Source organism: Lytechinus pictus, chromosome 7, assembly GCF_037042905.1.
Source record: "Lytechinus pictus isolate F3 Inbred chromosome 7, Lp3.0, whole genome shotgun sequence".
Lineage (NCBI taxonomy): Eukaryota > Metazoa > Echinodermata > Echinoidea > Temnopleuroida > Toxopneustidae > Lytechinus > Lytechinus pictus.
This window is the reverse complement of record NC_087251.1, coordinates 25,624,835-25,640,487: the sequence shown is the minus strand read 5'-3', so window position 1 is coordinate 25,640,487 and position 15,653 is coordinate 25,624,835. Positions and strand designations below refer to the sequence as shown.

General features: G+C 36.7%; 1 protein-coding gene across 2 annotated transcripts in view; it reads right to left on the bottom strand.

Moving 5' to 3' along the window:
• Positions 1 to 5,850: 5,850 nt before the first annotated feature.
• LOC129265887 (alpha-(1,6)-fucosyltransferase-like) overlaps positions 5,851 to 15,653 on the bottom strand; it is a 30,254-nt gene continuing 20,451 nt past the window's right edge. For both annotated transcript variants that reach the window (XM_064102342.1, XM_064102341.1), the window contains exon 4: positions 5,851 to 7,272. In XM_064102342.1, the coding sequence (XP_063958412.1) occupies positions 6,986 to 7,272 (287 nt within the window). In that variant the 3' untranslated portion in view covers positions 5,851 to 6,985. The remainder of the gene's footprint in view (positions 7,273 to 15,653) is intronic.

Genomic DNA, 15,653 nt, shown 5'->3' with positions numbered 1-15,653 from the left:
AGAGACATAAAGTAGGAAAGTTTGGCTTCAATTTAGAGATGTCCCGTACGAAACATTTTGAGTGTCCCGTACGCCACAATGTTCTCGAAAATTGTAATTTGCTTTATTTCTTCATGAATGTTTATTTTGCTTTCTTTCATAAATGCGTTTGTTCTTGGGTAATTGAATATCGATTTAAGTTCGGTTTCTATGAAAATTACCTGTTCAACTCACAGACTTCAGAGTACAAACTTGAGGTTTCTAAAAAGGCAATTTTTCTGAGTCCGTACGACACATTACTATTTTAAATCTGTATTATACAGGATGTGAATTCAAGTCATGTTAAGTCTTGGTTTTCCTAACACTCTAGTAGTACTTGATGATCACATTTAGTTACTGGAATATTTTTTGTTTATCTTGTCAAAAAACTGTCAAATGTTCTCTAAAGGGCCGTCTGCACCATCCCGAAGTTTCAAATTAGCGCGCTATTTCTGATCCGGCAAATTATCCCGATCTGAAAAATCTCGAGATAGTTGACGGTGCAGACGCAATTATCGCGCTAGTTCGTAGGATTAATCTCGAGATTGCAATCCCAAGTCAACTCGGGTTTATTTGCAAAATAGCGCGCTATTTTACGAATTATCCCGCTAATTCGTCGGTGCAGACGCACTCGAGATTGGACTCGGGGTAATTTATTCATGACGTCAGTCCATAATGCAATTCGCGTTCCACTTCCGCCTTGGTCAAAACATAAACACGTGCGAAAGTCAACTTTATACATGCGAATAGCGTTCATAAGCAACGATGGTGTCCCCACCAGTGAATGGATTTTGGGAGAGACCCCGGGAGAGACCAGACCGAAGGGGGAGGCGCTCATCGCATCGACGATGGTCATATTCAATAACAACACTGACAGCAGTGTTGTCTTATTCCTTCGCAAAATGTGAGCAAATAGCATTTCTTTCCTCCTTCTCCCTCTCTCTCTCTCTCTCTCTGTCGTTGCCTCCTACTCCGCCATCATATTTCACGAAGAATACATCACTTCTTCACTCGCTGAGCTGAAAGGATTGTTGCATAACACCGGTTGAATTCGGCGAAAGTACTAGTGAAAGGAGTTCATTGCTTGCATATCGCGGGAAGTTATTCAAAAGCGCGGGCCGTTGAAACTCCAAGATCCGAAAGTGCGCATGCCCGGAATATCGGGCTTGTTGCCTCGCTCGAGCAGATATAGCTCCTCGTGGGATGGTGCAGACGGGGTTTCTTGAATCTCGAGATTAATCGCGAAGAGGGCTGATCGGGCTAAAATCTCGAGATTGAGCAAACTCGGGATGGTGCAGCACCGCCTAGCATGTCCCGTACGACACGTATGGAATCACCCACAAAGTCAATTTGAGATTGTTACCAGAACTGGAATAATTACCTTTAAAGGGATGGTCCGGGCTAAACATATTCATATCTAAATAAATAGAGTAAAATTCACAGAGCAAAATGCTGAAAATTGAATTTTAAAGTTTATCAATATTTTGTGAAAACTGTTATATGCACATCGTCATGAATATTCATTAGGTGGGCTGATGTCACATCCTCACTTTCCTTTTAAATATTATTACATGAAATCATACATTTTTTATTTTTTCATACATGTGTAAATGAAGTGTCTCCACTATGATGAAATAAGTTGCGGCAGTAAATAACTAATGCACTTAATCAGTTGTCAATCCATTTGTTATAGTTATTGGTAGAAAATTTTGAATAAACCTAATTTCATATAATAAAATACAAAAGAACAAGTGGGGATATGATATCATCAGCCCACCTAATGAATATTCATAAAGACATGCCTAGAACTGTTTCACCAGAATAATGCAAATCTTTAAAATTCAATAACTTTGTTATTTGTTATCCGATTTTGATCAAATTTTCAGCATTTTGCTTTGTGAATTTTACTTTATTTACTGATATAAATATCTAGAGCCTGGACCATCCCTTTAAACAAAAATTTCGTCAAAGTAAATATCATTTTGAACCTTAGGATGTACTTTTTAAAGCTCAATAGAAATCTAAAAATTAATTGGGGTGACTTATTGTTGTTGGCTTTGGAGCGGAAAGTCACATTTGTATACAATTGAATTTCTGAAAAGTGTTTGGTGATAGAATGCACTTCGAAACAGATGATTTATGCATATATTGACTTTGGGGCATATACGTTGTGTGGGCCAAATATTACCAAACAAAGGGCTTGACTGCAAATGACTGAAAATATAGATTTCTGTGGTTGGTGTCATTATAATCCATTATGAGGCCAAGTTCCCACGGGGTTTGCTATGCTAATACATTATTGATTCATTAACAAAACAATCTGTTACCTTAAGGTGCTTACAGTATGTTACCAATTGTGTTACCTTTGAATAAATGTGTTTCATACTTTTCTACACACATACATGTAGATGCAGGTATATCACTCAGACAAGAATTTCTCTTTACTGAACACTGAGGTTTGTTAATGCAGAAATGTGTACCACTTTCAATACCTTTTCAGTTTCATGTACTTGAAGTAACAGAGGAAAATGACATGACATCATAACCAAATTTAAGCATGTTGAAGTGCCCATTACATGCAGTATTTTAATGTGATTATGTCAAAATAATTCATTTCACTCAAAAACTTTCTCACAATCTGCTTAACTTTTTATTCTTTCTTAAGAAAAATTCAGGTTTCATTATCCGGTATAAGAATGAGTGCATTCTTTTGTAAAAGATCTACTTTTTCAAGCTCAACTGGAAATCGTACAGTAGTCTGTTCTTTTACAACCATGGATTGGTTATAAAGAAGTATTAAAAATCGAGACTGACAAAGTTCAAATCCATAGAGCCATAACAAAAAGCAATTTTCTTGACAACCACTTACTATGTATTAAAGATGAATCATAAAAATCATCCTTATTCATCTTCTGAAACTAAAGTGTCATAAATCCTGGAAACTATACAAAGAACACGCTGACACTCAGACACTGAAACTCCATCAGGTAAGATATCAACAACTTGTCAACCCTGGATGGGGTTTTAAGAACATTTTTTCTTGTTCTTCTCATTTGATGTCTGTTTTATCTGACTTTAAAAATGTTTCATCCATATAAAAATTATAAATGTATCTTTGAATTTTATGGCACACTCCCAGTATTCATGAGGGAGTTTTCAAACTACAATACAGCTACATGTATCATCAGGCAAAAATTATATATTTTTTTTATTTCAAGGGGCTACTTTTCACAGCTTACTGCCTAAATATACAACACTGGATAAGCTTTAACAATGCGATGAATGGAGATTTCCATGGCTCCTTTTTTAAATTTCAGGGCTATTTTGAGCATGGGGGGTTACATCGCCCCCAGTCCCTGTGTATCATCATGTCGGCAGACAGATGAGACAAGTTTCCCATTAAAGTGGGGTAATGAGTAAAATTGGCTGCAGAGGAAAGCACTATTTTTTTGCAGCACAAAAGTACTTAAAGATAAATACCAGTTGTGGTAACAATCTCAAAATGAGTTCGAACAGAATCCAATTAAAACGGCCACCCAAGTGTTTGTATGTAGAAATGTGTGTGAAATGACTCTTGGAAAAAATGTGTTATTGCTGAGAAATGAGCAATATAGACATGAAATTAAAGGTCAAGTCAACCCCAGAAAAACTTTGATTTGAATAAACAGAGAAAAAATCAAACTAGCATAACGCTGAAAATTTCATCAAAATCGGATGTAAAATAAGAAAGTTATGACATTTTAAAGTTTTGCTTATTTTTCAGACAAAACAGTGATATGCACAACTTGGTGACATGCAAATGAGTCTGTCGATGATGTCCATCACTCACTATTTATTTTGTTTTTTTATTGTTTGAATTATACAATATTACATTTTTTACAGATTTGACAATAAGGACCAACTTGACTGAACCATATAGTATCAAACAATGCTAATTCCACATGCTCAGGAGGAATTAATTATTATTTCACTTGACAATGAGGAGATAATTAGAATATTTTATATTTCATATAATGAAATACAAAAGAAATAGTGAGTGGATGATGTCATCAGTCTCCTCATTTGCATACCAACCAGGATGTGCAGATAACTGTTTTGTGAAATCAAGCGAAACTTTAAAATGTCATAACTTTCTTATAAATTTTACATCCGAATTTGATGAAATTTTCAATGTTTTGCTTGTTGGATTTTTCTCTTTTATTCAAATCAACTTTTTGTTGGGGTGGACTTGTCCTTTAATAAAATGTTGGGTATATGTGCCACTATTGTGTTAGTGATCATCAGAATCATCAATTTTCTGCTAAAATTTCATGATTTCACAAAGATCAGTTTATTTCAATGTACATGTACCAGATATAGATCTATGATAATATTGTGGCAATTAACCTTGATTTTAAAGACTTTCTCACGATATCATTGCTTGCTGTAACTACTGCCTTTGACCTTTAAACCATGCCCCTTCAAACTCAAAAAGGTTGAAAAGATTAAAACTACTTGTCTATTTTAAAATAGATTAATTTTTATCCTTTTTTATCCCTTTTTCATTCCCTCTACCAGACACACTGTACACAAGTTCTGCCTATTGAAACAAAATGTTTTTATGCCATGTTCATTATGCTCAAAGAATGCTCATTATCTTTTTTTTTAAATAATGTCAGTCTCAGATTTGGCTAAACTGTTAAAAATTCCTGGCAGTAGTAATGTTTCTGCCACCATTACTGCATTCATTCTCATCTCACGTCCCATCTCAGCTTAATTTACAGGAAGGTTTTCCATAGATACATAGATACCTCTCAGCCGAATGTTATACCACATGCATGATTTTCTTAATGAGCTGGCAATCTTAGCGAGGATCTTTGAAAAGTCAGATTTAGTATCAATCATTTGGGTGGTGGGCAACAGGTTTAAAAAAATAATGTTGACGACGCCGCCGCCGTTGCCGCCGTACGTCGGAAAAGCGTCGCCTATAGTCTTGCTCTGCTATGCAGGCGATTTAATAAAACTATTGAGATATAATGATGGCAATTTCACATAAGTAAAGTGTACACAACAATAAGTCTGGGCTTTAAGAGAGGAAAATTGAATTTCTAATTCATTTAATAAAATAAATTATGAATGTGTAATATCACCGAGTCTCTTCCTTGCATATTATTCATGTTTTGTGAATTTAAGCAAGACATCAAAACAACACAATATTTGTACATCTGATTTTGGTGAAATTATTATTGCTCTGGTTTGTTTTTCTCTTTTTATTAGGACTGACTTGGCCTTTAAAATTGAAGCTGCTTTCGATTGTCCAACAAAATTGCAACTACATACTAGTAATAATTACTTAAGCATTAATAATTTTCGTGAATATATATTTTTTACAAAATGATCCTTATAAATCATTTTCAAATTACAGTTGAACTGGTCATGGATTTTCAATGTAGTAGTCAGTAGTATACATTTCACGGATACTGAAAAATTCTAACAAGCAGCCAGCATTTCTTCCACAGATTCAAATACCGACTAAATTGATGATGATCTGTGTGAAACTTGCCACTTGCCACTCATCAAATTCACTGTTTATTACTTATTCAGATGGAGTGAGGGTTATTAAAATATTCATGGCCTAAAAACTGAAATGGTTTTCTTTTTGGCTTTTACCAACTCTCAACAGTAGCACTCTCTTATTGTACACAGACAACTTGGAGTTTATTACTTTCATAACTTTGATATTTCAACTTACTCTCATATCTATGGAGCACTAAAAAGGGCAGATAATTCATATCCAACAGTAGTTTGAAATTGCTATGAGCATTATACAAGAAAAAGGATTTTTTTTTTTTTGGGGGGGGAGTAGAGGTGGATTACAAGAAAGTTCAATATTATTTTTGGTGATTTCACACCTGCATAATAACAAATTACCTGTAAATGATGATACTTTGATCAGTCCTAAAATTATAAATACCAGAGCATCTATTCTGTGCAGTATAAGATCATGCTACTCACTGATTGCCTAGCTCTGTAAAAAGGACTAATTATCAGTCAGGTGTGGCCAGGGCTTGGTTCTGCTGGCTGGTCTGATTATTCAAGAGCCCACTACCCATCTTAAAACATATGGTGATACTTGTAGTTCCTTTTTATTTTGAAATTCTGTACTACACATATATTGCCATATATGCAAACTTTTCTTGTCTTGCACAAAGCAGTTCTCTGCTTCACGATATAAATATCCATGTGACCCTGGAGAATTTCCCTGCAAAATTTCATTTTCTTTCAGGAAAAGTAAGAGTACCTTGTTTTCGCTCTAGCAACATACCTGGTATCTTCTGATATTGGTAAAATTTCTTAAAAAAAATATCAGTTATTTTTTGTGATCCTGGCACGTGTGAATGCACCAACTGTTACTACCTTTAATTCAGATGGGTTGAGATAGATAGTGACTATTAACTTTTTAACCTTTGACTAAATCATATTACACAGCCAGCCTTGGGCAATTACATTCTACATCTATCAAATTTGTATAGTTAATGCATGTACATGTACTTTGCAGGCCTATATGCCTATATCAAGTTACTTGCCAGTTATTTGGGTTATGTTTTGAAGTTTATAAAGGAAGGCCTATGATAAAGAATAAGAGGATAACACAAAATGTGACCACGGAACTGATATAACTATCATGAAGTAATGGAGTCAGTTCATCTCACTTTAGATATTTTCATTAAAATAAAAATAAAACATGCAGTCAGATTTTATAACATAATTTTCATTTAAAAAAATAAATAGGTGGTATCATCATAAAAATATGTTTAATGTTGATCTAGCAGATATAAATTTGCTCTCTACACAAAGCTTCTGCCTTTACAATTATTTCTCTTAAAGATGCTTTAAATTTACCATGGTGTTTGAGGATTAGAACATTGCTAAAAAGGTTAGGGTTCATGTGTGGAATTTGAGGTTGAGTGAGGAAGGTTTTAGTATATCAAATTGGCTTTTTTATGTATAGACTCTCCATGGCAACAAATTCAAATGAATAAGATGTCATGAAATCAATAATAACAAAGACATACCTTTGCTGTTCTCCACCATCTTCTAGAATCTGGTCAATTTTGACTTGTGTTTTCTGATCTCCACTGGACTTCTTGAGTTGAGTGAGTTGTGACCTTATATAGTACCAGATCTCTGTTACCCCGTTATCAATTTTCCTTCGTATCTTTTCATAGGCAAGGGAAGGCTCAGACCCACAGTACTGTGAATTGGAATTTGAATCTGAAAGAGATCATTACAACATAAATCGTTGCTGCCTGAATTCATTCTAATATCGTTCTCATGTATAAAATGCAGTCTGGGTATGTGAGGCCGTTAAGACCCCCTTTTTGTCTCGCCCACCAGAGGTGAAGGTGAGACTTAGGGATCCAAATGTCGTCCGTCGTACGTCCGTCACAAACCTTATGACACATAACTCCACAACCGTAAGTCGCTTTCAACCAAACTTGGATGGTAGATGAACTTGGGGGACCTGCATCTTATACTGCAGTCAGAGGTCACATGGTAAGGTCAAAGGTCATTTTCAGGTCAACGTTTAAGTTTACATGCAAGAGTCCAACCAAAAAATTACTTTTTTTCTTTCCAGGGCTCTTTTTGGAGAAACTTAAAAATTTTCCAGGGCTACTTTTTCATTTTCCAGGGCTCTTTTTCCACTTTCCAGGGCTACAATTTCTACTTTCCAGGGCTACAATTTCTGGAGCTATTTCGCGGCTTTTTTGCGTTTGTGTGTGTGTGTGTGTGTGTATATATATACACGGTAGCTAGCATACCAGTACTTCCCTGGTTTGACCTTCGCATTGTTTCTTCGAAGTGATTGTTTATGATTTTAGTGTTGTGATGATAGATGGATTTTGATGCTTGAACGATATCTGAGTTGATTCATGGACCTAATACAGACCTATTCAGATTAAATCATGGAGGTAGAACCTCCATGAATTAATCCAAGTTTGAATGTTTGATACTTGGTTGACGTGAGCTTTGCGTGTTTACTATTTAGTGTTATAGCCCATTTGTCAAATTAATCTAGAAAGATCTGTATTCGTGTCTAAAGACAATGTAAAAGAAAAAGAAAGTTCTGAATTTGTACAATTCTGAGGTAATTTATTTTATCATACAATATAGGTACCTGCAAATGTTATGAAGTTGAACAAATATCCTTCGTACATATTTGACTGAAAGTTATTTAAATGACACTTTTTAAAAAAGACTTAAAATTATTCATACAAAATAATGATATAAGTCATAAAGGTCATTGAATTGTTAAGCGTTCGTATCAGTTACACAGATTCATGACAAAAAGGCCTACCAGAACGTAAACTGGCAATTTCCATCATCCATCATGAATGCCTAGCCTTGCACAGCCTCTAATTGAAATGAACTTATCCACGTCTTTGCAAATTTTACCTGACCTAATTTCTCCACACAGTGAGAGAGGCCATGTGGCAGCCAAACCAAAACAGAATGAAAAGGGCGGCAATCTCGTACCCCCCCCCCCCCCACCACCACCACAAGAATATCAGATTTCCAAACATGTGCTTCTCAAGATTGTGCGATACATGACGGAGACAAAGAAAGTTATGTAAACAAATTGCCGAGGGTTGATGTCCCTGAATTAAGGGGCTAGTCTACGTTTTCAGTCACTTAAGAAAATGGCGAACTGGCCAAAGGTGAAATACATCATTGAAAAAAAAATGAACGTTTGGATTAAAATAACGAAGATTAAATGAAATATGACTGAAAAATATCCATAGTTGAATCTCTACTTTTATTACTGACAGAACAATAACATCATTTTTTTATTAACTTCTTGCCAATATTCCAATAAGGCAAGACTCCCATTTAAGACTAGAATGAAAGAAAAAAAATCAAAGCATGATTTTTTTTAAAGGGATAGACGAGACTCTTGTTTTGAACAGAGATATAAAAATATTTAAAAACAAACAAGAGGTGATAAACACTTCATTAAAATTATAATGAGGTTCGTAGTGAATTACAACTTGTAAAAGGAGAAATTAACAAGAATAATAGGGAAATAAAGTTTGGAAGAAAAGAAGGAATGAGGAGAGACAAGCTTTGGGGGGAAGGATCAAGATGGGTGGCTGCAGCTCGACATGGGGCTAGATAAATGGGAGGGGGGGGGGAGCAATCATCTATCAAGTCGCCCAAAATCTTACACCTTCACCAAACTTCTCACACAATCCACACACAAATCCCAGTTCATGATACAATCACAAGTGTCGCTCAACACATGCGCACGTGGTCTCTACTGGCATTTTACAGTCACACACACAGAAATACACACTACACACAATGCACACGATGCATCCCCATACCACATGCAGTCACACTGAGCCTAAAGCACACAAGCAGAGAAACGTTCTGCTCGAAGTATATATGACTCCTCGGCTCCAAATTCTACATTTATTTTATCTCAGTGCTTGGAGTCGGCGCTGGGGCCGATTTTCGTCCATGAATGAGAGAGCATGGCAAAGACTTGAGTCCCTTTATCTCAGAACCGCCGCCGCTTGGTACTCGAGTCTCCAGAGATCAGGGTCGACTCCCCGACTCTGGCATAGAGAATCGGGTAGACTCGATTAAACCCGGCGCTGGCTCCCAAGCCTAGTTGACGGGGGCGATTATGAGTTTTGCAGTCGCCCTTGTGTGAATGTTTTTAGCCCTTTTCCGGGGCTCTTTTTGGACTTTCCGGGGCGAATTCGCCCGCCGCCCCCGTGTAATTTTTTGGTTGTGCAAGACTCTCTTATGACACCTAACTCCGCAACTGTAAGTCACTTTTCAACCAAACTTGGATGGTAGATGGACTTGGGGGACCAACATGTTATGCTGCAGTCGGAGGTCACATGGTTAGGTCAAAGGTCATTTTCAGGTCAGCGTTAAAGTTTACATGCAAGACTCTCTTATGACACCTAACTCCGCAACCGTAAGTCAATTTTCAACCAGACTTGGATGGTAGATGGACTTGGGGGACCTGCATCTTATGCTGCAGTCGGAGGTCACATGGTAAGGTCAAAGGTCATTTTCAGGTCAACGTCAAAGTTTACATGCAAGACTCTCTTAAATGACACCTAACTCCGCAACTGTAAGTCATTTTTCAACCAAACTTGGATGGTACATGTAGATGGACTTGGGGGACCTGCATCTTATGCTGCAATCGGAGGTCACATGGTAAGGTCAGAGGTCATTTTCAGGTCACGTTAAAGTTTACATGCAAGACTCTCTTATGACACCTAACTCCGCAACCGTAAGTCACTTTTCATCCAAACTTGGATGGTAGATGGACTTGGGGGACCTGCATCTTATGCTGCAGTCGGAGGTCACATAGTAAGGTCAAAGGTCATTTTCAGTCCAAAGTTAAAGTTTACATGCAAGACTCTTATGACACCTAACTCCGCAACCGTAAGTCACTTTTTAACCAAACTTGGATGGTAGATGGACTTGGGGGACCTGCATTTTAGGCTGCAGTCGGAGGTCACATGGTAAGGTCAAAGGTCATTTTCAGGTCAGCGTTAAAGTTAACATGCGAGACTCTCTTATGACACCTAACTCCGCAACCGTAAGTCACTTTTCAACCAAACTTGGATGTTAGATGGACTTGGGGGACCTGCATCTTATGCTGCAGTCGGAGGTCACATAGTAAGGTCAAAGGTAATTTTCAGGCCAACGTTAAAGTTTACATGCAAGACTCTCTTATGACACCTAACTCCGCAACCGTAAGTCACTTTTCAACCAAACTTGGATGGTAGATGGACTTGGGGGACTTGCATTTTAGACTGCAGTCGGAGGTCACATGGTAAGGTCAAAGGTCATTTTCAGGTCAGCGTTAAAGTTTACATGCGAGACTCTCTTATGACACCTAACTCCGCAACCGTAAGTCACTTTTCAACCAAACTTGGATGGTAGATGGACTTGGGGGACCTGTATTTTAGGCTGCAGTCGGAGGTCACATAGTAAGGTCAAAGGTCATTTTCAGGCTAACGTTAAAGTTTACATGCAAGACTCTCTTATGACACCTAACTCCGCAACCGTAAGTCACTTTTTAACCAAACTTGGATGGTAGATGGACTTGGGGGACCTGCATTTTAGGCTGCAGTCGGAGGTCACATGGTAAGGTCAAAGGTCATTTTCAGGTCAGCGTTAAAGTTTACATGCAAGTCTCTCTTATGACACCTAACTCCGCAACCGAAAGTCACTTTTCAACCAAACTTGGATGGTAGATGGACTTGGGCGACCTGCATGTTATGCTGCAGTCGGAGGTCACGTGGTAAGGTCAAAGGTCATTTTCAGGTCAACACTAAAGTTTACGTGCAAGGCTCTTATGACAAGTGTTATTCCATCCCAGTCATTTCACAATGAAGTTTTTATACAATTCTGTTGCGTGCCCTGGCAAATCACAATATTTTTGGTTATGTTCATAAGTGGGCGAGACACAAAATCGGTTTTGCCTTGTTATATCTTGCCGGCCATTCCAAAGCATATAATTTTCACCCTTTTTTCACCGACCAACCAGTTCTCAAGTACCCCACTTCTTGTTTTAATTAAATCAGAAATGATTAAATCAAGTTCCCAAGCTTCCCCATTTGTAGGGGGTCATCTACTAAAGGTTTATTTCCAATTCGTCTACTATCATTTGGTCTACCATCAGTTCGTCCACTCATCACATGGTCTTCTTTCATTTAGTTGATTGCCATTACGTCTAATAACCAGCTGGTCCAATAGCCATTTAGACCATATACCATTTGGTCTAATTGGACTAAGTGTTAAATTGTGCAAAATGAATGAAAACGAAACAGATATTAGACCAACTGGACTGGTCATGAGACGAAATGGACATAGGCGAAATGGTGATTAGACGAAGTGATGATTGGACCAAATGGTTAATGGACCAAAAACACAATTATAGCAGTAGAATATTAATATGTATTGGTCTGTGTTGTACTGTTCATCAAATTGGCACTGTGAGGGTAATCAACTGGCAAGTAGTGGCATTGAGAAACTTTCACATGAATTTCCATATAAATGTAAATGTATCATGATACCATCCTCAGACAAAAATGGTCAGTTTTACATCAACTCATCACACACACAAAATGAACACCAAACAGATGAATACAAAAATTTAAACAACTAATTTATGATGAGTAGTGGTGTAATTGGCAAAAATCCTATAGATCAAACTATAAAGTGAGAGTTAGACTAATGAAATATTCACCTGTCAAAAGGTAAATTTCACACACAGAATTTGACCACACCCATCCTGTACACTTGTAAAAATACCTATACATGGAAGTTTGACTATGGATCCTACTAGGATCCATGATATGACAGAATGAAAATGCTGCATGTACAAAAGTGTATGTGTGTGTGGGGGGGGGGGGAGTCAGGGGATACTGGATGTGTAAAAAATTATTCACTTTAAAGGAGACACCCATTTCAGGAAACACATGAATTTATGATATTCAACACAAGGGGATCCCTGCTGATTCAGATTCTGATGACCCAATAGCGATCTCATGATTCAAACTATTGTTTTTCAAAAATTTCTGTACAAAGTGAATTATCCAAAGGGTTGGGATGGGAAGCAGTTTTAACATAAACAAAACAAAAATATAGAAAAATATCGGTGAAGGTTTGACCAGTCTATCAAGAGATTTTTTTCAAGATTTGAATTTGTGATGTTACATAGGATAACATACATGTAGGATAACCCATATAATATTAATTCCATAAATTCAAATATTTTGATGGTAAATGATGACTCAAGTTCATATAGAAGCAGGTATGATATCTCTTATAAATGGTGAAATGAATGCACTGTAAGTAAAATTATTCTAAATATTCTACAAAGTTGTTGATTTTCTTTAATATATGAATGAAAAATGCAAGTGCTTGCATTGTGAAGTTAGATCACAAAATTACACCTTTAATAATCCATAATTCTCTGGTAACCAAGTTCACACCAAATTGAACTTCCCTTATATATTTTTTTAAAGCTGTTTAAAATTTAGAGCATATGGATTGTACAGCCTGCTTCCCACTTTATGTCAAGTGTTTGTACTTTCGATATATCAAATTACCAGCTTCAAATCCTCAAGGATCAGCTAAAAATGAGACAATTGAGCATTTATGAAAGCCGCACATGCTTTCATGACATGTTCATACAGTAAATCTGTGATGCTTTGCAAAGGGCGTTTGCAGTTTGCAAGGACCTCAAGCAATAGTCTGCAGACACAAACCCTAATCGGCATTGTAAATCAATATGAGGGTCAAGAAAGAAGGCTATCTTGAGTTTCATCTTGCTGTATTACTTTAGCTTGAATTTTGGTTTGGGCAAGCTTCAGTATGTACATGTAATTGAATTCAGGCCTGGTAGTCTAAAAATAAAGACCGCCTTTACTATTAACCGGGGGCAAAAAACTGAAACTACTCTGGCAAGAGCTAAGGATGTATGGCTGCACATTAATCAATTTTCTTACGCTAATTCAAAAAGTGTAGCCATTGTTTAAAACCTATACGAAAAACATAACGTTTTGCCATTTTGTTTGCCCTTATGGGAAGGAAAAAAACAAATGTTATTGAAAATGTTTGTATTTTTATATGTATGTATTTAAGTTCCTGGATTGTCCATAATTCCTTGAGAGTTACTTGATTTGATTGTAATTTATAAACTACAAAGAAAATGATTAATAGTTACCTATTTTTTAGCTATGAAACATAGATTTCTGGAAATTTGGGTTGATATACAGTACGGGCATAAGATCACAATCTGGTGAAAACACATGGGTGTTATTTTTATAGAAACTATGCCAATGGATAATACAAGAGAAGTTATAGAATTATTAAAAATTTTTCTTAAAATGCCTTTGTGCTCCATTTCAAATCAATTAGTCTAAATGTATAAAAGATGGAGTCATAGGGCAGTGAATAATTTGTCTGCAGGCACAGACCCTGATTGAAACTTTGATCAACAAGTGTGTCTCCATGCAAAGACTAGCACATACAAAACTTGCTGTTTCAAGAGGGCCTTCAGTACACAAGGCATGAGTAGGCTGCACATTCAGAACCTTAACTCGAGTGAAGGGTTTGCCCAGCAGACTAGTGAATAATGCCCTACAAGACTAGTATAAGTCCATCGTAGATCGGATTTGATTATTCAAGAAAAAAATCTTTATGTTCTGCTTCTTTTCTCCTTAGTAAAAATGATAGGAGATACAAATTCTCAAAGATGATTGCTGTCATGTGGTCTAGACAGATCTACAGTTTGTATCATCTTTTGATTTTAATTTATGTCATTATATTGCCATATATTGTGATAGTTATAAGAATATCAACAAAGTCAATAAACACTGTCTGTATAGCAAAGGGGTCAAAAACAGGTGACACAACATTTGCTCAGACTGTGACAATTGCTCTGCCTTTTATTTTGTATAAGATGTATGGTTAGGGTTAGGGTTGCAATAGGGTTTTATGTTATGTTCAGGGAATGGTATTGTTAAATCCAGGGTTGATATAAGTCATTGGATTAGTGAATGGAATTCATAGTGGAGCAATTGTCGCAATGTACCCCTTCCCTAGATCAAGATAAAATAGGAGTTTTTGCAATTGTGACAGGGACGGATTCTACATCATAGAAAATCTGTTGTCAAAAGCCCTTCATGACAAAGTAGTCTTTGTCGAAAATTGGTGAATCAAAAGAGCAGTTTCGTCCTGGACTCTGGACAAATTTCAAATTGCAATTTTCATAAGCTCAGAATCTTACGATGATCAGCTATCTCAGTTCATCAATTTTTGACAAAGAACTCTAAGATGTTCCTTGTGATTTGACAGGTATTTTCAAAAGATTCTGTAGAATCCATCCCCGCCGCGATTGTGGAAACTCACTAATTCCTGCCGGCCAAATTCTGGACGTGAAAGTGGATTATCTTGCAAGCAAATACGCGTTTCAGGTCTGTCATGGGCCAGTCTAGCTTTTGTGGAAAACAAGTATAGAGAGTTTGGACCAGCGTGAATCCAAGATAACGTGTGGTTCTGTGCATGACATATAGTAACAGGTGTTTTTGCCGAAAATTTAGACTGTGGTGAGAAGATTTGTGTCTGGTCTACTAATATGGCTGGTCTTCATCTTGATCTCAAGGGGAAAGGGGTGTCAGTGATTCAAATTAAAGAATGTAGTAATGTTACAGGTTTTCTACTAGGGCAGGTGCAATAGATATACTAGGCTCAATCAGATGTAAGGCTGAATATGATTGAATCAAAGTCATGAATTAACTTTTAGTAAATATTCATTAACAATTATTTTCTGTTAATATTGGAAAAAAAATATGGACATCAAAACATACCAATAATTAGCAGCATGGACCTACTACACATGCTAACAGTAACATGATGTAATATTTGTTGAAAATTACATGAAGATACATCTCAAGTGCTAAATCGCCTGAAACCATGGACCTACTACAGGTCCATGGTTTAACAGTTCAATGTCATAATGTTATAATGTTTACATGAAGAACGTGTGATCTAAGAGTGCATTCATACTTCATTTAGTGCATAAAAGTGCACTGATCAACCTCACTCATTGATAAAAC